Raw genomic sequence first — 23,620 nt, forward strand, 5'->3', positions numbered from 1 at the left:
TTGTGCCCTCTCCTTCTCAGAATACATTGAGGCGATGTGATCCCTATTTGAAAACTTAGATGCAAGGGCTTTTATTCAGCGCCTACATACTGCTCTTCAGTCAATTAGCATGTGTTCTGGTGTTTCAAAATACAAGTCGCAAAAGCTACAAATTGCACAAGAAGCTAGGCCCATGTTATACTATATGGAAGTGCTTCTTGAGATTACAATCGCCGGTGTAGAAAGCGACAAGTTGCCTGAGTTTGTCCCTTGGGTGGTTGATTATATATTTAAACCTTTTTAAGGTTGCAACCAACCATTAGCAACTTGGCATGGCGCATGCCTTGGAGTTGTTGCATATACCCTTCCTTATCCACTCTTTCATCCTAGCGGAGCAGCTCCTTTATGGTGTGGGAACCAACCGCAATGAAAGCTTTGGGTCCTACCATATTGGTGGCTGTTGCGGAGCGGGCGAGTTCATTAGCTGGTTCCTTCCTGGCTATAATTTTGTGACCTGCACGTGGTTACGATATGCCGTTCTATACACTTATGTTCGTTTAGTTGGATACTTGGAATTGTATTCCGTTCTAGTTACAAATACTGATACGGATAGAGAAGCGAACAATTGGCCGAACAGTTGATTGGATTCGGACCTGTCGCTCCAAGCAAACATTACTCTTAGAGGGATAAGGTTTCAATAAACAGCAAAAGCCAGATTGGGGCTATGCAAGTTTCTGGGTTTATGTGGAAATATAATAATTAAGTTTTATAAATTTTTGTAGTAAAGTTATAAAGGAGATTGAAAACATCACTCGGATAAAAGCTGATCCGTTTTATAAATAGTAAGATGACATATAGTTCTTTCTCCAAGACGAAATATCACCTGTCAGCAAACAAAGACTCGCGATTTATCTCCCACGTCACTGTGGGTAGAGGAAGACCTCCACTCAGTTGGAAAAATCAGGTGGAAAAGGACCTGGCTACATTTGGAATCTCCAATTGGCGCCAAATAGCAAAGAAAGAACGACTGGCGAGGTGTGATAAACTCGGCTATAACCACTTAAGGGGTGTCTACGCCATAAATAAAAAGGAGAAGATAATAAAAAGAAGAGAATACAAATTATAATCATTTTAAGCTACAGATGAAGCCAGGTCTAAGCATCTACTCACACTTGAGCCTGGTCGTGGTTCAAATGATTTAAGACTTCAAGACCAAGTATAATAATTTATATTTTAAATGCCTCTACAGTCTTGTAAATTGTAAATATTTTCACATTTAGTTAAAATGCGTGTGCAATACCGTTACTTGCAATTTCGCATTCAATTATTTCAAAATTTACAAATACAAAAGCTACAGTAATTTGTACGGATTTATATACGCGTGTATTTGTTTAATTGCATTGCCGTAAGGCGCTGTTTTGTTGCGCATGCGCAACGCACAGTTACACAATAGTTAAGAAGACCTAGACACGCACAGACAATAAGCTCGGCACAAGAAGCATACAAAGTGTAATGCACAAATGCTAATATTTATGTTCAAAAACATGCATATGTGTATGTGTGTGTGTGTGTGAGCAATAACACAGAAAAAGCTTTAAAGAACCTGCATGTTTATATGCATTTAGGTAACTGTGATTAGCCATGTAACTGTCAGTTAGTTCCATTCATGCGACGCGAAAACTTCGTACGAATAACAATGCCACAAAGCCACCTTAGCGGCGCGCCCTTCCCGCCCAGCCGACTGTGCGACCAAAGTATAGGCGAAAAACAAAAATCTCGAGCCTCTTTGGCAACCAAGACAGTGTCAGCCGAGTTGGTAGTTAAAGCGGCAGACAGCCAATTGGTTACTTAGTTGGGCTGGTGAGGTAGACAGTCAATGGGCTTGCACGACAACAACATATGGAACTGACTTTTCCACTTCATTTTACTATGAGCACCATCATATATGTAAGTTGTTATGTCTGTTTGTATATACAAATGTACTGTTATTAACGTAGACACGTACCTAATTCTGCAGGCCTTTTAAGCCAACGTCTTCTTTTTACACACACACACACACATTTAGCATAGCTATACATACATATACAAACATATACAAGTATGTATGTATATATGTATATCTATGTTGCGCCTGTTTCCCGTTCTGTCCATGCATGTCTTGCGCCGCGTTCTTCGTGTCTGCTTTTACGTGTCTATTGGCAATTCCACTGTCTTTGAGCTAACTGTATAGTTTGTAGTAGAAAATTTTACCGCTAAGGTTCGTGCTACGGTAAAATTATTAGCGCTAACTGCCGCTGTGCGAGCGCATGCAGCCATCACGTACACCGCCACACACACACAGTATGCATGAATGCGTTAGTGTTGGTGTACCGTAATGTGGCTCGGTGTTGCTCGTGCGGTCTGCGATTCTGGTTCTGACCAACTTCGGTGCTGGCTTCGACTACAATTTCAGCTTAAGCGCGCGCTTCGTCATTTCGTCTGCTGGCAGCGCAAATGTTCTGGCGGCCCACAAGCAGGTTAACAGCGAGCAGCGCGCACCGAGCATTGCGGTTAAAATGTTGAGAAGTCAACCAAGTGTGGCAAAGCAGGCCGGCTTGGCGAGTATTGTGTAAGAATGAGCATCGCGAAATTGTAGAACCTCAACAATGAGCCGCAGTCAGAGCCAAAGCTGCCGGCAGCAGCACCAAGTCCAAACAGTAATCGAACTCTGCAAACGGCAGCAACAACAATCACAACAACCGCAACACCAAAACCAAGCTGAAGACGAAGCCAAAGTTATATCTAAGTTGAAGTGGCAGCTCGAAGCCGAAGAAGCGGCTTCTTGGCGCAGTTATGTTTTCCGTATTCTTATGTATGTATGCATGTGTGGGTGTGTGTGTCAGAACGTGTTGGTTCTGTGGCTGACTGGCAGTTCTTTATTTGTTTTCTTTTCTGCGTTCATTCTCGTCGCTGGCTTGCTGGCACATTGCTGTTGTTGCTTGCGGTTCTTCGCGTATTAGTTGGATCAATGTGGAAAGTGGGACACTTGAAAGCGCACCACGCAAAGGTGAATAGCCAATAAATGTTTGCACTCATACCAAAACACACACACACACACATGCACAACGGTACATTTCATACAGGCGAGCAAGCCAATACCTGTGTGTGTGCGTGTGTGTTGTGAGTGTAAGAACATGGAGAAATCTTCTTGGGGATTTTGCGATTACGTGTGTTATTTTACAGGTTGAAATTGCAGTTCTTAATTTTTTCTCCATCACGCACACATACACATATACATACATATAAACTCCGTTCTGCTGTTTGCTAATTTTGCCGCTCATTTGTTATTGTTTTTTTCTTTTTATTTATTTTTTTCTTAATTTCGCTTTTGTGTGTGTGTTTTGTTGTTTTCTAGTTAATTGCTTGGCATTACTTACTGTTACGTTGCTCAGCAGTTCGCCTGCAGTTGTTGTAGAGCAAGCGGCCGCGGGGTGTGTATCAGCCAATGGCATGTTAATGTTGCTGCTGATGATGATTTTGCAATTAAATTACAACAATTACAAAAACACGCGCACATAAGTAACAACAAAAGAACAGTTTCAATTTATAAGTTAATTATGTTGATTTTTCGGTGATCGTTAAACTAATATTTCGCGCAATGCGCTAAACAGTTAGTACGGTTTTGCGAACGGGTAAGACGATTTTCCACACGAATCAATTTTAATAACTAAATAATTTCGCCACTAGTTCTAGATATTTACAGCTAGACATTTAAGGTGATTATAGGTAGTGTTTAGATGTTATTAGACAGTTATTGGTAATAATATTGTAGATGAGTTTTGTGACAGCAATCAATCTACATACATATTCTAAAGAAGGATAAGAGTTTTCTTCAACGCTTTGTAACAAAAACACACTAAGTGACCCTTAACACCTGATTTGTTCCAAGGCTGAACAACCACAGAGTTGGTTAAGGTTTGTTTCTTTGCTATATCTACTTGTAAATCGTTGCAGATTGGCGAATTGAGCAAACTAAGTATACGTTGTTCAAACTTGTGGGCAGCACACTCTTTCTGTGTGTAGAAATTAGTTTTTCCGCGCCAAAGAATCTTAGTAACCGCTTGGATTTCTTTCCTAGATAAATTACTATTTTACTAAAATTGATTTTATGTGTTAAGTTTTTGAAATCAGAGAAGAAAAGAAATTTGTATTTTCATTTCCCATTTGAGTCCTTTACAATGGAAAGCTGATCTAAAATATGCAAGTTTGTAGCATTGAAGATAACGGTTATATCACCGAAGTATTCGCATATTTTCTTCAACGAATTCAACTCGATGATTTTGTTGTTGCTTTTGCATGCAATTTTTTAGACAAGAAACCAGCGCGCAAAGATATCGAGCAGAGAAATGGCGACTCGAAAATAGCTACCATTCGACAATCGTCAGCTATTAATTGATTGGCCGATCTAGTCTACACCATCTCCGAAATTTTAATTTACCGTGTGAATACTTATAAGCCTGAACTGTGCTCTGGGACTTTATAAGAATTCTTCCATATCTGACCCAAACCTTTTTCTTCTCAAATTGCAATTTTTTCTAATAGCAAAGAGAGAGACTTACTATACAAGTATACATATGTAAATATTCAAAAGTACGGAAAAATATTGGGTATACTTTTCGTGTTTTGTCAATAGATGTCGTTGCAGTTATATCTCCACTGCTACCAATCACATTGCGTCATACCATATTATATTATGGAAAGCTTCCATTAACCAGAAAAACATTAAATTCGGAGAAGTTGAAAAAAGTTACAGCTGTTCAAAAATGAGTGAAAATAATGAAGAAATTCGCTATATTGTGAAATTAAAAAGGGAAGAATGCCACGCAAGCCCCCAATGAAATTTGTGAAGTTTGCAGCACAACAATGGTTCGCTCGCTTCCGCTCTGATAATTTCGATGTGAAAGATGCAATTCGCTCTGTCGACTATCGTTGAAAAAGTCGATGATATTAAGGAGAATACTGACAAGGATCGTCACATAAGCAGTCATGACATCGCTAAGGAACTTAACATTCATCATCAAACGGTTTTGAACCATTTAAAAACGGCGGTCTTCAAAATGAAGCTCGATGTTTGGATACCACATGAATTGTCTGTGAAAAATTTAATGGACCGAATTAATATCTGCTATTTTTTGCTGAAACGAAATGAAATCGAACCATTTCTGAAGCGAATGGTAACAGGAGACGAAAAGTGGATCGAATACGACAATAATATGCTAAAAACATCATGGTCCAAACGTGGTGAAGCTCAACAAATGGTCGCAAAGGCAGAATTGATGCCTCGATTGGAAAGAAATCATCCACTATGAGCTGCTCCAGCCTGGTCGAACGATTGATTCTACATTTCTAAAAAACTTTTACACTGATGAAATAATGTATCAGGCGGAAAAACAGCAAAAAGAGGTCGACCAAAATGGTACATCACTATAAATATAAAAAAATTAGTTGAAATTTGATTTGAAATACGAAAAGACTTTTTCGACTACCCAATATGTTATTTTACGTTACAGTAGTTAATAGTTTGTTATAACCAAAGTGAGTTAGGTGAGATTTGACATCATTTGTGATGCCTGGTTAAGGATAAATATACCCTCAGACAGGGTCGTAGGGATGATTGTAATGAACTCTGAGAGAATAATCTGCAACAAAATTGTTGCAGAGCACTGGAGCTCCCTGAAAACTCTAGGTAAGAACAAACTGCTCCATCTCCCCTCTCTCGTTCGCTGCCTTCAAATATCAACAAAACGTTTGGAGCCTATCACAAATTAGTTGAGGCAGTAAATTTTGATCCCAGCGAATTCGTACAGTTTATCGAAGTAATTACACGAGCTTTTCAAAAAATGTTCATGTGTTTCTACTAAAGCCTTGGCAATTGGCGTCAAATTTTCGACCTCATGCACAGTGATCGGTTAAAATCCTCAGAACTCAGGAATATCAAGATGGACCTCACTAAGAGGAAATATTGCATTAGACATTCTACGGGTCCGACCAGGAAAAAGTCACTCAGCCGCATAAGAGGCAGTTTTTGATCATCGATCACGAAGCTCAAGGGAAATTATGCTATGTAGAGCTAGAAAGCCAAAATACAGCAGATTTTTTACTTGTTTCCATCTGATTACATTGGAACAAGAGTGAATTTTCCAGCAGGCTCATCGGCGTTACAGGGTTTTGCGATTCCGAAAGTTAGTTTACATATTAATCTGTAGATTAGCAAACAAGGACAAAGTGAGAGGGAAGCTAACAGAATTTCAATGCCGTGAAATCAGCTGACGGCAAGGATACTTTGAAACAGCAAATAAAACCGGCAGTGGCATCGGCATTAAGCGACCACATATCCACACAATAACTTTTGTTAAGTAAAATTTTTTAATATCAACGCGGTGTCTTTGGTGGAATTAAAGGCAAAGTCTTAGATATACTTCAAACAAATATGAATATGATTATCATCAGTTATTATATTTTAGTAAATATCCACTATAATTGTGTAGCACCAACCTGTCATGGCTCCACCGACATTCAGTCCAGTTGATGAGGACGGTGTTAATGCAGTACCCGCTGCCGTGGTACCTTTATTCTGAAGTTGCTGCTGCTGCTGCAATTGCTGTTGTTGCGATTGCTGCTGTGATTGTTGCTGCTGTTGTGCACGTTCATTCGCATTGAAACGCGACACCGTAGACGTTCCGGATGCTGTCGATGTCGTAGCCGTAGCCGTGGCCGTTACAACCGTAGCAGGTGTGATTACAGTCTCAATAATAGTTGCCGCTGTTGCCGGTTGCTCCACCGATATTTGCTTAACAACCAACTGACGCTTCTTAGCGCCTTGTATATGACTAATGCCGCCCGACTCAACGACCGTCTGCACCACTGCTTCGGCTGTGGTAGTGGACGTATTCGTGCTGACCGGCAGCAATCCGGGCGGTGAATCGAAACACACGTCCACCAGTGTGGCCGAAGTGGTCTGCAAGCCGGCAATATCCTTCAGATCAATCCAACTCGCACCAACCTTATCCGCATCCGAGAGTGGCAAGCTCAGCACACGCGTATCCGATTCATCGACGATGTGAAATGACTGCGCTGGCTCAATCTTTACGATAATGGGCTGACTGCCCGTAGCCAGAGTGCTTGCTGTGTTGCCACTCAGCACCTGTTGATGCAGCGCAGCAATTTCCGCATCCGCTTCGGCGTCATCGGACATCTCATGATCGAAAATGGATTGCTGCAATGCCTGCAACTGTTGTTGGCGACTTGCAACACTCGTGGCCGAAAACGCCATGCCACTCGTCACCGTTGAAGTGGCGGTCGTTTGCGCTTTCGGCGCCGTTGCAATTACGTTACGCGATAATTGCTCGACCGCTGTCGCAGCGACAGTTGGCTTACGCACCACATCGAATTTCAATATGGTGCACTTGTCCGTCTGCTGATACTGGTGCTGCAACAGTGGACGTTGCGGCTGCAAGCCACTGCTGCCGCTGTTATTGCTTCTTGGCGGTGAATTGAAAAGCGGCGGCGGCGACGTGGCCTTATTCGAGGTGGTCACGGTGCGCACCACACTCGTACTCGTCGTTGTGCCGCTACAGCTGGCGATGGTGGCCGCTGCGCCGCTAACCGGCAACGGTATAATTGAGATCGATGGCATTTTGTTGCGAAAACTCGTTGCTGAATGTACGCTGCTGCTGCTGCTGTTATTGGCATTGCCGCCGCCGCCGCCCGGATTGTCATTGCTCAATGTCGTGACACCTGTTGCACGGAGGTTATTGTTGCCATTGCCACTGTGCACATGCACCGAAGTGGTGCTGACATTGGCGGCATCGTCCGACGTGCGTCCGGCGCCACACTTGTTGTTGTCCGGCTGTTGTTGCGTGATCAACACGACGTTGCTGGCATTGCGTGACGGTCGGCAGCGCAGCGTATAGGGCGGTGAGCTATGCGACACTTTGGCAGAGCTGGCTGCGAGTGTCGAGTCGATGGGCAACATTTAAATGCGTTGTTGGTTGGTTTTTGTATGTGGATGAAGGTTTCAACTGACGCGCGCGGTTTGAACTTCGCGATTAAAAAGTCTTTTTGGTGTTGCTTGTATACTGTTGTTGTGGTGCTGCTATTGCTTTGATTTTATTCTAAATTTTAGTTAGTTTTGTGGTTTGTTTCCTTCCACTTTAAGCGCAGGGTTGCATGCAGCATATTCCCTCCGTGTTTTGTGCGTTTTGTTAAAATGCGTTAGTTGGTGTTCTTTTTTTCTTTACTTTTTTAATCTACTACGTATATATGTATGTATATTTATTGTTCAGTGAGTGACTTTTCGTGCTCTTTAAAATTCGGGAGTATTTCAAGGGTCAACTTTTTTCACTATTCTCATAAAAATGCTGCATTACAATGCGTGAAATTGATTTTATGTGCATTTATGTGCGTTAATTTCGTTTTTTTTCAGTCAATTTGTGGTGTTCCGACTAATCTAAGCGCTTGTTTCACGTTTACTTCGTGAGTATTATTTAGTGTAACGTTTTTTGATATTCATATGAAAATTTTCTATTAAATTGAGTGTGCAAATTGGGTTAGCGAGGAATTTTTCTTCTTTCTGCGTTTTACACAGTCCTCGTGAGTCCTTCGTGAGCCATGAAACTTGCAGTATTCACAAAGTTCTTCTTACTGTTGGTCCATAATGTTCGCATGATTATTTCTTGCATTTGTATTTGTTATGTGCATATGTATATTTTTAGCAATGGGAGGGTTGGCACCCTGTATTTGTATGCCTACTGCGCTTGCATGAATGATCGTGAGTGCACACATATACATACATATGTATGTATATATTAATATTTTGATATTGTATTTGTATCTGCTGACAATATACACATAAGTATATTATTACAAAGTTATTTTAACGTCGATTTCCGCGATTTTAAACTTCTTTATTATAACCTGACTGAATTAAAAGTCAGCAAATGTTATTCAAATATTAAATTTAAAAAAATTTAATTTCAAATTTTTAAAAATTTTCGAACTTTTTATTCAAATATGTTTCTCATCCTGTTCCATTTAGTGTCTCAACTGCAAATCCTGCACTACTTGAGTGATTCGTGTTGTCATATACGATTCACTGACGCTTCGTATTTCACTTCTTTTAGTCTCAGGTGGCAATAATTCAAATGGTAAATTTATTGTTGTTGATTTTTTTTGAGTAAAACCATTACATTAATGAATCTACGCGTTGCGTGAGCGCCTCTGTTAACTCAGATCTGTTAAATATAACGAGTTCAATTTATTTTCAGCGCAATTTAAGTACTAAATGCATAAATTCGTTTTATTGAGTGTGGAAAAATGGCTGCATTCCATATTTTGTTGACATATGCACACTTCATGTCACGTGAAAATTCACTCAAAACCGTAGAAGTTCGTATTAGGTAACGAAAATCACAAAAACTTAAAAATTGTAAATATTTTCTTTTGTCTTCACTCACTTTTTCACGCACTTCCACTTATTCGTACATGTTTGTGTATGCATGTGCGTATCTCTGCAAGAGTGCGCAAGTGCAAGTGTCAGCGCAAAGTGTACGGGCTGTGTCACTCACTGCATGCCTTGCAGTTTTTTGTTTACATTCATTATACAAGAAGCTTTACACTGCATAAGTATATGCGTATGTGTGTATATGCCCACTAATGCGACTTTACATTTGTGATAAACGCATACAACTGAAGTTCACGCATTCACGAAAGCACTTATGCACATCTGTACACATTATACACGGATTTCATTTTTTATGCATGTGTGTGTGTGTGCTTGTATGTGATAAAAAACACAGTTGTTAATGGCGCTGTTTTAGTTTGATATATTCGCTTTTGTTTTTGTTTTTGTTTCACTTAAATATTTCATTTACCATTTAACTGCAACTTTTTGTGGTGAATATAAATTTTTATATGTATGTGTGTATTCATGTGCGTGCATAAAGGTACATTTTTTGATTAATATGTTGCACAAGGATTTTATGCTGTTTTTTCCATTAGCGGGTGATAAGAACAGTTATTTGCGGGCACATTATGTATTTTTACCTTAAACGTATGTATGTATGTATGTGGATGTTTATATGCACTTTGTTAGTAATTATTTATGAACTTCCATTAAATTACAGTTTTAATTTTTCTGCTTGGATTCTTACATACTTGTATGTAAGTATGTATGCGTATATTTTAGCGCGTTAATATGTATATTTTAAATGTAAATATATTTTTTAATTGCCGTATAGTCTTTTCATTTGCATGCCAGTACAAGTTGAATGAAATATGCACAATTTTAAATATTTATTTATATATTTATATGTATATATTATATACGTATACTGGTAAGTATATATGTATTTATATATATAGTTGTATATACGAGAGTGTATTTCATACTTATTTGGTGTATTGTTTATTTTAAAGAACTTTTATATATACATATGTATGTGCTTATATTTATTTGAAATGCCAATGAAAATATTGGCTTTTTATTTTTTTACCACTATAATTAATTGTATAATTTACATGCTTATTTTTAATGATTTTTGTTTTACTTTTTCCATTTCACGTTTTATACACTCATTTTGCTGGCAGTTTGGGTAACAATGCAACACTGAGAGATTTTTAAGATTAATATGGATTTTTTGTAGTATAATATGGAGATTTTGACGTAAAATATGGTGATTTTGAATTTTAAGCTGCGAGTAGTTGGGGTTTTGAATTTTTGTTTTTAGGTTATATTTTTGTGTATTTGCTATTTACTTCAATATTATTTCGTTAATTTATTATTATTTATTCATATTTTATTTTGGTGTGTTTGTTATATTATGCTTTAATGAAATAATGTTCAGTTTAACTTACTGCTTTTCAAAACTTTTATTTTACTAGTGAAATTTGATTTTGCACAATTATTTTTTTCTTCTCTTAACACTGTTTCATTAACAGCTGTTGATTGCGAATTGAATTTTTTCACTGTTTTGGCATAAATTAACATGAATTTAGTTTTATAGTTTCGTTACTTATTTTGCATTGAAATTTCTCGCGCCACTGCTATTTAAATTATATAATTGTGAATATTTATGTAAATTTTTTTAATCTCAAACAAAAAAATCGAAAATAAAATTCAGTCAGAAAGTTAAAAAAAAAAGTTCAAGTATGCTTTCTAGAAACAATAAAATAAAAAAAAATTAATATTTTAATTAAAATTAAATTAAATATATAATATTAAAAAAATATAATAGCAATAATTAAAAAAGTTAATAATTCTCTTAGAAAAGTAAAACAAAACTAAAAACAAATTTAATCATACTTTCTTGAAACAAAAAAAAAATTTAATAAAAAAAATTAAGTAATAATTAAAATTAATAATTTAAATTAAAAGAAATTAAAAATTTAATCAAAAAAATTAAGAAATTAAACAAAATTAAAAATTTAATTTAAAAAAATTAAAAAAAATTAATTTTAAAAAATTACAAATTTAATTAATTAAAAATTTAATTATTTTTTAATTATTTCTTCTTTTGTTTTTCTACCTCTATACAAGCGGTTTGTATCTAAACAGAACGAACAACTCTGTTTTCCCAGTTACTGCCTTGAATGTGCGAATTGGCTGAAATACACAGGGTGCAAACTTTGTATAGCGGTTAACATTTAGGTATATGCTGTCCAATTAAATTGGTTAGACAAAAATTTTGACAACCTGGCATAATTTAATAAAAAATTAGGAATTTAATTAAAATTTAAAATTTAATTTAAAAATTAATCAAAACTAAAAATTTAATTAATTAATTAATAATTTAATTATTTTTTAATTATTTCTTTTTTTACAAACGGTTTACATACATATATCTAATCAGAACTAACAACTCAGCTTTCCTAGTTACTGCTATGAATGTACGACTTGACTCGAATATACAGAGTGTGCTCTCATGTTATGTATATGTATGTTTTGAATAGCTGTTAACATTTATATGCTATCCAATTGAATTGGTTAAACACAAATTTTGACAATCTGCTTTCAGTAGCATTTGGCCACGAATGGTCGAACACTGGAACAAATCGGAAAAATAGTGGCTATAACTGTGTAACCGGTATCTACGCCAATAAAGACGGAGATTTACAGTGAATGTGGTTTGATGATGGTCACGGTGGCGCTCACACTGTTTGATGGATTTAATGAGCCAATTTGTGGTATTTCAAAAACGGAAAACCCGTTTATGTTTCATGAAATGCTTTAGTGTAACAAAAAGAATGTTTGGTCTAAAATCTTTGCTTTTTAATTGATGTTATTTTCTCAAATAAAGCGCGAGGTCGATAAATATGAATATCTGAGGGCTTATTTTGCCATATAAAGTTTTTACAGCGTACCGTCATAAAAGGCGTGTCACCCTGTACTCAAAAACAACACTCGCACTCACAGTTAGAAACTGGAATTAAGATTCAATTACAGAGTTGAAATATTTAACTCATGAAAATAAAAATTCAGAAAAAATTAAAAAAAATTGTATAACAAAAATTTATTTTTTCCGCAAATTTTCTCTATGACTTTTATCACTTGCTCATAAAAATGCTAGTTTACTGGATTTTTCAAATTAACTAAAAGCCAACGAGTAGGTAATGCGTTTTCAACTTGCCTTAAATGAATGTTGTCGTCACAAAAACACTTTGAATCTCTACTACACCACATCACATTGTCATTTAATTTAAATCAACCTCAAATTCGGTCACAAAATCCTCCTTAAAAGTTTTTTTGAGTGCTCAAGTTTTGCCGTTAAAATAAAGGTTTTAGTTTTCATGCATTATTTTTGATGCATTATTTTCGTGGTGAATTTCGTGCGGGTTTTATGAACTTATTTAGTATAGATTTGAAATACTCGTCAGTCAGTCAGTCGTAAAAGTCTTAGATTTCTCAGTAATGTTTATTCCTTTTTTATTTAAAGTCACTTGATAGAATTCTTTTCGATTGTTCATTTGCTTGTTTGCTGTTTTTGTCTTTGTTTTTCTAATTTTTTATTACTGTTTTGATTGGTTTTTATTTTTACTTTTTGTTGTTTTAAACGAGTCTATACGAGTGTAGAAGCACAACATCAAAATAAGAAAAAATCAGCCTTTTAAGTGCACTTAAGAACAACGACGCTGCACCGACCACGACAACGACTCGAAGCAGCAAGCGATTCACCGAAATCCACCGATGCACCGTTACCGATAGTTTACGACGACCACTGTTGTAGTTAGTTTTTTTTTATCTATATTTTTTTTTGCATTTTTAGAGTAATTTTAAAATAAGTTTATAAGTAAATTGCTTAATGAAAATTGCTGGCAATATTTCGCTTGCCTTTATGCGTGTGTGTGTGGGAGTGTTCATACATAAAATGCGACTGCAGTCCGTGAGTTTTGCGAAATTACACTAACAACTCAATTCTGCTTGGCTTTTTTGTTCTTTTGCTTCCTTAAATTTTCACAGCACACCTACACACAAACTTTTCCTTTTAATTGCGTTGCAACATTCACTTCACTTCACATTTATGTCCATGTGTGTGTGTGTTAAGCACTTGCATTGTCTTTAATAAATATTTTGCACGCACCAATTTGCACAACGCCCGCTCCTGCTTCCGCGCCCGCTGCTGCTGTTGCAATCTTCCAATTTTCATTGAATTTTCCCAGCAATATTGCTCACAATTCACACACTGAGCTTTTCTATTGCTGCTGCTGCTGCTACTGTTGCTGTTGCTGCATTGCAATCGAGAATTTTTGCACTGCTGCCATTGCTGCTGGTCGCTGCGACACTTCCTTTGGATTTTCGCTATTGCACAAGGATATGCGCGTTCGCATTCGCCGTTGTACGCAGCGCTCGGCAGCTGGAATGGTAACGCATCGGGTGGCGGTGCAGTGCATACATAATGTTGCAACAACAATGTGCGCTGCCAGCGATTGCAATACGATGCGCGCGCTCTGTACCGCAAACGAAGCAACTAAGTAAATTATAGTAGCAACACACACGCACAAACACGAGGCGTTCGCAATCTATGGTATGGGCCGATATGTCAAAATAATTGGAATTGGTGGAATTGTAGCCTCCAAGACGTTGGATATGCAAAGCATCTGCTGTGCGCCTTGCTGTATGCAATAGTGCGCCGTCGGAGGATGGCGGCCGAGCGGTTGGGACTGTGCAGGCGCCAATTGCGGCGATGGCAACAACAACTGCAATTCACCATGCACAATGACGTCGCCGTCGTCGTATTCGTTGGTGTGAACGAAGTGCGCTCCAACAACAATGGGTGCATCATTCGTATTGATAATCGATTTTTAGTTCACTGTCACACAAGCGCGCCCGCACACACACACTCACACACTAGCGCGCTAACATTTGCACTTCACTTTGTTGTTCTTTGTGGTTTTATTGCGCTCTGCCTGCCGTTCCCATGGAAGGGTACGTTGCGGTGGCAGCAAAAATCACAGCTGTGCGCAAATGCGCTCCTGACTGCGCTACGCCGTGGAGATTTCGCGAATGAAAAGTTGGTTTTTGCGAGTTCACATTAACTATAATACATATATCACAATTCACAGCAAAAATAAAGCACTTAAAGTCGCCTTTTAATAAATCAAATTATAACTGTAAACTCGTTTGCGACTTCCCGAAACTACACATGTATGTATGTGATTGCAAGCGTTCGATGGACAGCAGCTGTTTTGCGGGCCAGCGAGCGCACGACCGAACGAACGTTGTGCCGCGTTGCAGCAAAAGGAAAATACTCGCTTGTGGCACAGTGCAGCGCGCAAGCAAGGACGCACAAACACACGCGCACATATGAGTGGCGGTGTCTTGCTGCGCCACCCCTTAGCCACTGGACGGTTGTGTTGTACACACAAAAGCGCTTCCAGTGCGCCTGGAAGTGTGCTTTTAAGTTTTCAGTAATTTTCTGTTGTAGTTACTTTAATGAGAGGACACAATATGTATTTAAAGTGATAGAAAAAGATGCAATCCGAATATAGTTCAAGTTTCATTTTTACTTTAAAATTTATTTCGTGAAAACTTTGTCAATTTATGATTTTTATAAAAATTTTCGTTTGAGAAACTATTTTTTCGTAGATTTTAAGTATTTTTCTTTAATTTACATTAGATAATATTTCATAAAATATATATATTTTTTTAATGATTAATTAATCTTAATTATTATAACATGAAAAATAATAATTTGATAAAAAATAATAATAAAAACACAAAACTTTTTATGTTTTTTTTTGACATAATTTTATATTTTAATCTTTTTTTACTTTACTAATTTATTATTTTTTAATGTGTATAATTTTATTTTAATATTAGTTTTAATATTAATTATAATTTCAGCCTTTATTTACAGTTTAATTTAAATTTTTTAATTTGACTTAATTTTTTTAATTATTTGTATTTTAATTGTAATATTAGTTTAAATTTTACTGTTAATTTCATTTTAAGTTAAATTTAAAATTGATTTTAATTTTAACTTTTATTTGCATTTTTATTGTAATTTTAATTTAATTTTGATTGTAATTTATTTTTAATTTTATAATATTTTTTATTTTGACAAAATTTTATATATTAATTTTTTTTATTTTTGTAATTTATTATTTTTACCGTGTATGATTTGAATTTAATATTAAATATATTTTTAATTATATTATCTATGTTTATTTAAATTTTTTGTTTGAATTTAAATTTAGTTTTTTTCGTGAATTATTTGTATTTTAATTGTAATGTTAGTTTTATTATTTTTTAATTATAATTTTAAATTGAATTTTAATTTTAATATGGATTTTAACTTAATTTTAATTAAAATTTTGTTTTTTTTAAATTAATTATTTTTAATTGAACTAATTTTATGTGATTTTATAACATTTCATATTGTTTAATATAATTTTATTATTTCTGTAGTAAACCCATTTTCATGTTAACTTTATGATGATTTTAATTTTATTGATAACTGTAATTTTACTTTTAATTTAGTTTTTATTTTCCCTTTAATACTAATTTCAATTTTGATTTATTTTGTTTTTTTTTGTTTGGTTGATAAACTATTTTAATTTTTTTTTTTCAATTTAAGTAAATTTATGTTACTTTGTAATAAATTTTTTTTTAATTATTTATTCTATTTCTTGTATCAATTTATTTAATTTAATTCTAGCGAACTACTTTAACTTTCATTGTTCTTTTATACCCTTTTAATTTCAACCCGTTATAACTCGATTCTTGAAATTTAACTAAATCACCGTTTTCCGTTTTACTCTTCATTCATAATTTCATATTAAATTTCCGGTGGCATTTATTGTGATTTTCACAGCAAAGTTCCTCATCCTCGCATTGCCGCTCGCTCGAATGGCAAAAAGTTAACCTACCAACCAAGAAACATATTTACAGTTATATGTACGAGTGCATGTGTGTTACCTACATATACAGCGAGCTTTCGTCCTTACTCGTCGGATACGACTATCATTTTGCTTCGTTTTCGTTTACTCGCACGAGTATGCACTTTACTGTTATATCTATGAATGTTTGTGTGTGTGCGTGTGTTTCCTGGAAAATTGTGGAGAGCAAGATTGTGGTGGGCACGAGCGCCAGCATGTTGAACTAAATTCCATGTGTAGAAAATAGGACTCGCTGCTGGAAAATAGGGTTAGTAGGCATAATGCCAAGTGCAGCGAGCAAGGAAAAGTTGGAAATCCTATCAGTCGTAGTGGTGGTGGTAATGGTGGTTTCGGCGTTGTTGCTACTAGCTGTTGATAATATTGTTGAATGGTGAGTTTTCAACCCTTAAATTTAGGTGCGTCGCACTGAGAGCTTATGAGAAATTGTTTACCAACTACATTTTGTTAGTGTTTCTTCAATGTTTATTTATCTATGCATTGACCGCACCATGTTAATACACGAAAATTTAAAAAGGCGTAGTTCGGGGGGGATTAAGGCCCCGTGATGGGTAAATACCCATTTTAGTTAAAATATTAAAATAGTTCTTTCTTTTTAGTACACGTGGCTCAATACCTTTTTGTACTCATGCAATATGTCGCCACAGAGTATTATATTTAGTTCACCTAACGGTTGTATAGGGTTTTTCAATAAGAGATAAATAAAATAAAAACTGTTTGGGATATCAATAAAATTCTTTATTCCTGGCGCAACTGCTGCAATTTTACTTTCGGTATTCGTACGAAGTTCATCAATCGTCGCTGGATTGTTGGCATAGACCATAGCCTCAGAAGAAATAGTCTGACGGCGACCGAGGTCCGAGGAGGCCAACTCACTGGACCATTTCGTGAGATAACAAGTTCATCAAACTCGGTTTTCAAAAAATCGATTGTGACATTCACTGTGTGGCTTGTGGCGCCGTTCTGTTGAAACCATATATTGTCCATCCAATTCGGGTCAAAAATATTCGGTTATCATTGATCGGTAGTGATTCCCATTCACAGTAACGTGCCATTCTTGATCTTCGCGGAAGAAGTACGGCCCATTGACGCCGCCGGCCCATAAAACGCATCAAACCGTAATTTTTTCGGAATGCAATGGTGACTCATGGAGTATGTGTGGATTGCTGCTGACCAGTAACGCATATTTTGCTTATTGAGGAACCATTCAGCCAGAAATGAGCCTCATCACTGAAGATGATTTTTCGATGAAAATCCGGATCATTTTCGAGTTGTTGCTCAGCCCAATTCACGAAAATGCGACGATTCTGATGGCCAAGATCTTTTCTCAAATTTCACCACAACGACACACACACAGAGCTGCCCAACGCTTGAGAACGACGTGTGAGAGACTGATTTGGGTTCTCCTCAATTGATACGCTAGCGGCAGCAGCAACATTCTGGACACTACAGGCACTTCTTTGTCTCAGTGGCACGAGAACATTTTGTACTGTGCCAGCGGATTCAAATTGTGCACTAAACGCCCAATTGTTGATCTGACAGGACGATTATGGTGACTATAAATTGGAAGTAGCGCTCTTAAAGTTGAGGCAACTGATTCCAAATTCCGATAGTAAATTTGAATAATTTCGATTCGATGTTGGCTCGTATATCTTTCCGTGATGAAATAACAAATCTTATTGAAGAGAAGTGTGAAAAGAACAGGAAAAAATATAGCGTCGTTTTTTATCCCTATCGTTCTACTTTTGTAAAATATCGGGAGCCCAGTATCTATAGTTGACTTTTGACAGAAAATATTGTTCAATGTGTCAGATTTATTATTGAAATTTAGAGAAAATCCTGATTATCTTACAATTGGCATATTTTGCATTCATTTCGAAAATTTCAAAACACAACCTATGTGGTTTTTTATTGCTGCGAAGAACCGCAAGAAGGCTGAAATTTCTATTAGAACTGAGTAAAATCAAAAACTAAATAATTGAAACGACGTCATTAATCGGCGTTCTCCTGTTGTGGTGTCCCGCAGTTCATATAAAAGAAATATTCCAATGGTGCACACCTGGTGAATCTAAACCAGGGGTTTATTATGCAATACTTGAAGTAGAAACCGCATTGTATTCCAAGATAAAAGATGTTCTATAGAATGCACGCCCTCTCAGCGCAATATAAAACACACATATGCATGCATGAACATACATATGTACATAAGTATGTATGTATGTACAAACAATGCAGATTATGTGCATGAATGTGGAAAACTGTCTGTGACAGGAATTTCCGCCGCTCAAATTAAAACGCTATCATTGCAGGCATTTAGAAAGCCATCCCCAGCTGTTTCTCGGGTTGCGATTTCAATTGATATTGTTATTGCCAAAGAATGTGCCATTAAGCGCAGAGGACGACAGCGCAAGCGCGAAGCCGAGGTAAGAAGATCGCAAAATGCATGCGCGCCGTAGTGATAAGTGACTCTGCAAGCGCAGGTAGCTGCAATATTGCCGGAAAAACAATGAATGTATCTATGTATGTCTGTGGCGCACAAGTGCACATCGACAGCGGTCGCGTGCAAATTGGAATAGACAGTTGCACGCATGCGCGGCGCACATTCCGCATCTTGCACTCTAGCGCTTGTAAATATGCGCATACACACTTAGTTGTTGTTGCTGCTGTTGTTGATGTTGCCAACACCGAAACTGCTGCTCAATGGCATTCTGACATCCCAAGTGCCAGCGACAAATTCTGCGCGAGCACAACTTTGGCCAAACGCTCGTTCTTACACTTCTATATAGAAAGGCGAGTTTTTGTGCTGCATTTGCTGCTCACCATCTTCGGATGTCGCCATCGGCCTTACTGCCGCTGCTGTGCGCTGACTATACATAGTCGCAGTCTTCGTTCTTCATGTTCAGCAGGCATTTCTCCGACTTCGTCATCAGCAGCGAGTAGTCGCCAAACCTGTTCACTCAAACGTAGTAAAAGTCCCGTAATAAAGCCCCAGTTTTTTTCCACACATCCAGCAAGCAACAGCCAACCAACCGACTAACCAGCTAACAACTCCAGTTAAGCAGCAATAACAACAACCATAAATAACCAGTTATTCGTTAGTGGAGTCATGGCGCGCAGTACCGTTGATTCTGAGTTTTTGTGTTGCGCAACTGTGTTGCAAGATTAGTAACGACCGGTTCAATTACAACTGTGTACATGAAACAACAACAATAATAACAACAACGCTAGCAATAACAAAGCTGAATAAATTCCTGTTGGCTGTGTTGTCATGGCAGAAACGAGTAAGTCTTCTTCTGCGTCGAAAATGGGATACACCTCGGGCAACTGCATACCGACACACACACACACACACACATACACACATATATGACGGGAAATGCACACACACACGCGTGCTTTGGGCGTCGAGCAGCAGCTGCATTGCGTACTGACCGGAGGAGCGTGTCTTCACCGCCTATCGGTTATTATCGTCGAAATCTTCTTTTCTTCTGTACGCTTTTGCTTCTTTGGCGATTCCCAATTCTTCAGCAAAACTTGGGCGCAGCATTACTCAATATGCATTTGATTGATGACACGGCAGCGGTGGCAGCGCATACATAACTGCAACGATGATGCACTTAACTCCGTGTAGGCTTGCATGTGGCTACACCTTAACGAGTCTTATATGAATTGAACTTTTTCTCCACAATGTTGTTTGCTTCTCGTTAGCCTTTAGTTGAGCCTCGCCTTGCCTTGCTTTGCCAGATTCCAGATTCCAGATTTCTTATTACCCATTTTTGTTATTTTTTTGCTATGTCTTCCTCTTTCGTGCTTTTTTCGCATCGTCCGTGATTCTTCTGCAATTGCAGTTGCCCCATCAATGGCTGATGGATTAGAGTAGCAGCATTTCTCTCTTTAACCTTATTCGTGTTAATGATGATGAAAACATTTGACAGCGGGTCAACTCTGGTCGCCAGCTCGCCAGCTCGCCCGTTCGGCCCCACCTTACTTACTTAAAATGGCAGCTGCGCTGTGTACATACATACATATGTAACCGTTAGCTGTAAATTCGCGGCGTCAGGTATGTGAGTTCTTATCGCGCTTTCTTTTGCTGTCTTTTCTTGAATTGCTTCTTGTTTGGAAATTTCGTAATTTAATAACATACATTAACGGTAAACAACGATTTTCAACGCATTACGCGTGTGGAATATTTAATGGAAATTAATTTGCATGTTCGTATGTGTATATACATACATACTTATATGTATGAACAAGCATTTACGAATACGAATTTTAATATTACTATGTATGTATGTAAATTTTTAATTTTTTGGCATAGAAACACAGGATCTTTCATGAATACTTTTTAGAGTTTTAGAGGCTTAATTCATACCCTTACATTTTTTGGACCCTTAGACAGGCTTCTGTTCCCATTCTCGTTCAATAAATGATATATTTGATTTAAATGTTCTATAATGTAATGGTAGTTCATCATTAAAAAAGCAACGCGATCGAAAGCTCTGTTCTACTTTTACCCTGAACGTACTTCTTTAATGGATTCGACTAACAATCATTGCGCTTTTCAAACAGAGGCAGAGGCATGACCATAAAATCACTATATATCTTGGACGATGGACTGCTCTTATTCTTATATTTATGTCAGTAAATATGTATACAAAAAAAAAGACCAGAGTCGATTAAGTCTTGTCCCTCTGTCGTTCGTCTGTCTGTTTACATCTATGAGATTAGTTCACAGTTTGTGAGATATCGATCTGAAAATTTGCTCCGTCCTTTTCTCACCAAGAAGCTGCTCATTTGACGGAACCGTCAATATCCGACCCCTAAAAGATATACTTGCCGCACAAAATAATCTATTAAAATCAAGTCTTTGTGTGAAAAAGAATTAATTGACTAAATACACTGGTAAACACTGTTTTTGTCACATGAACTTTGTGATGATTTTGGTGCACTCTATTAAGTTGGGCTAAATAAAGCTACAACCATGTTCTATTTGCTATATCAATAATTTGGACCGAACAAAAAGATCATCTAAGTGATTGTTAGTTTTTTTGACTCATACAAAAGGCATTACAGTGAAGTCCAAACACTACACAGTTTCTAAACTTGTCTTCGACCAACAGACTCATCATACAAAGTGCCGAACTGCCTTTACCAAATTCTCCAAACCGATCGTAAAATCAAGATTTTACTACAGAACTTATTCTAAGTCAGCACGATGAAGTGACTGAAGACAGTGACCCACGTTATGAACCGTCAAGTTCAAAATAACTACGACAAATACGTGAAACAGTTGAAGGATGACAGCTTTGAAGAAAAAATTGATTGTTCAGGAAAAACCTGGAAATATTTAGTGAAATATTTTGAAACCATAAGTCGCAATTTCCAAAAGCTTAATATATGATCAGCGAAACTTATAATGCCATACAAAGCTTTGTAGTATAATATGTCCGTGAAAGTATACATATGTATAGCTGATGTTTTTTCTTTTAAGAAAGTTTACGTATGTTTTGATGAAACAAGAATTTGTTGTATTATTTAGCGGTCCTAGTACCATTCAAAATTTGACATGCGTTTTCTTGTGACTAAAAATGTTAAAATTTTGTTAACCGGTGTTACCAAAGCAACACTTTATTCTCGAAACTTACTATTCAGATCGGTTCACTATAGCGTATAGCTGATATCCAAACTGACCGATCAAGGTCAAGCTAAAGGTTTTCATAACAGATCGTTTTTCGTTATTAAGTAACCTTAATTGGACTTGAATGTTGCTTGTCTCAGCCAACTTGGCTAAAAAGAACCATAAGTTCCCAAAACTTTAAATGTGTTTTAATAGACACGCGGTTTTTAGAGTCTGTTAGCAATATTTCTCCGAAATAACTGGACCGACAGCTTGAAATTTTCACGCAACCTTCTTAGATATATTTGTCAATGGGTCGGCGATTGGTAATGAAATTTGGTGAATGTACTATTATGCGAAAAAATTATAGTAAAACTATTTAATTTAAGTTTCACAAGAAAACTTTTTCGTCAAACTATTTTTTTCTAGATTTGTATGACTGTCAAATGGCACATGAAAATAATCATTGGTGTTTGGTTCTCCATTGTCTTTCTGAAGTGTATTCAATGATTTTTACGACGAGTGAAATTATTCAACCAATAAGTTCCATTCAATTTTGTTTGCGGAATATAGTTTCTGGTGCCCAAACGTTCAGAATGTTGGAATGTTGGCCTTCGATGATAATTGTTTGGCGCGAGCAAGTGTTTTTCTTTGGTAAAATTATTTAAAGAAGAGCGCGTTGACAACATATCACCCCCAAGGCGGCTATCAAGATCAACGGATGATCGACATATTAATAAACTAAAGGAATTTGTGCTTGAGAATGAACGAAAAACATTGATAGATCTTACTGGCGACGTTGAAATTTCGGAAGGATTAGTGAAAACCATTTTGAAAAATCACTTGAGCCTAAGAAAAGTGAAAGCACCATCGCTTAACGTCTGTGAAATAACGCTTTCCGACTACTAGGATGTCCTGAAATAAATTATTGCTGGCGATGGGTTTTGGATCTATGCTGGAAACAGACAATCAATCGGCGGAATAACGTAGCAAAGGTGAGCCGAAGCCGAAAAAACCACCTCAAAGCAGGTCAAAAATCAAGGTTATGTTGAAAGTTTTCTTCGATTATCGAGTGCACTCTAAATTCCTTCCGATCTGCCAATCAGTAAACAAGGAATACTATTTGAGTGTTATGTGTCGTTTGCGCGAAGCCATTCGTAACAAGAGTCCGGTACTATTGGCCGACAACTCTTCGTTTTTGTACCACGACAACGCATCACAGCATACTGCATTGATTCTTCGTGAGCTTTTCTCCAAATTTTCAACCAACAGCTCCGTGTAACTTTTTTCAGAAAGCTTAAACGACCTCTCCGGGGAAATCGTTTTGAGCCATTTGAAGACATTAAACGTGAATCGCTATGAGCATTGAAGGCTATTCCGGAAATTGATTGTAACAACTATTTCGAGGATTGGAAAAAACCGTTGACACAAGTGTATTAAGATCAAGGGGGATTACTTTGAGGTACTTTGGTAGTATATTTTTAGTTTATTTATTAAATAAAATGCGTTTTCAACAAAAATAAATGCTTTTTCTGACTTACATGTGGAGTAATCGACACTGGGGAGAATATATATAAGAATTAGTTTCGTTCA

The 23,620-nt window shown here is 36.9% G+C and overlaps 1 protein-coding gene across 2 annotated transcripts in view; it reads right to left on the reverse strand.

Moving 5' to 3' along the window:
- Nucleotides 1-10,244, reverse strand: part of LOC126754446 (probable nuclear hormone receptor HR3) — an 82,894-nt gene extending 72,650 nt beyond the window's left edge. For both annotated transcript variants that reach the window (XR_007666295.1, XM_050466410.1), the window contains exon 1: nt 6,514-10,244. Coding sequence is in view for 1 of the 2 variants with exons in the window: in XM_050466410.1 (XP_050322367.1) it covers nt 6,514-7,993 (1,480 nt within the window). In the remaining variant the exon portion in view is untranslated. The remainder of the gene's footprint in view (nt 1-6,513) is intronic.
- Between the last annotated feature and the right edge of the window lie 13,376 nt (nt 10,245-23,620).

The sequence above is a fragment of the Bactrocera neohumeralis genome, chromosome 4, assembly GCF_024586455.1.
Source record: "Bactrocera neohumeralis isolate Rockhampton chromosome 4, APGP_CSIRO_Bneo_wtdbg2-racon-allhic-juicebox.fasta_v2, whole genome shotgun sequence".
Lineage (NCBI taxonomy): Eukaryota > Metazoa > Arthropoda > Insecta > Diptera > Tephritidae > Bactrocera > Bactrocera neohumeralis.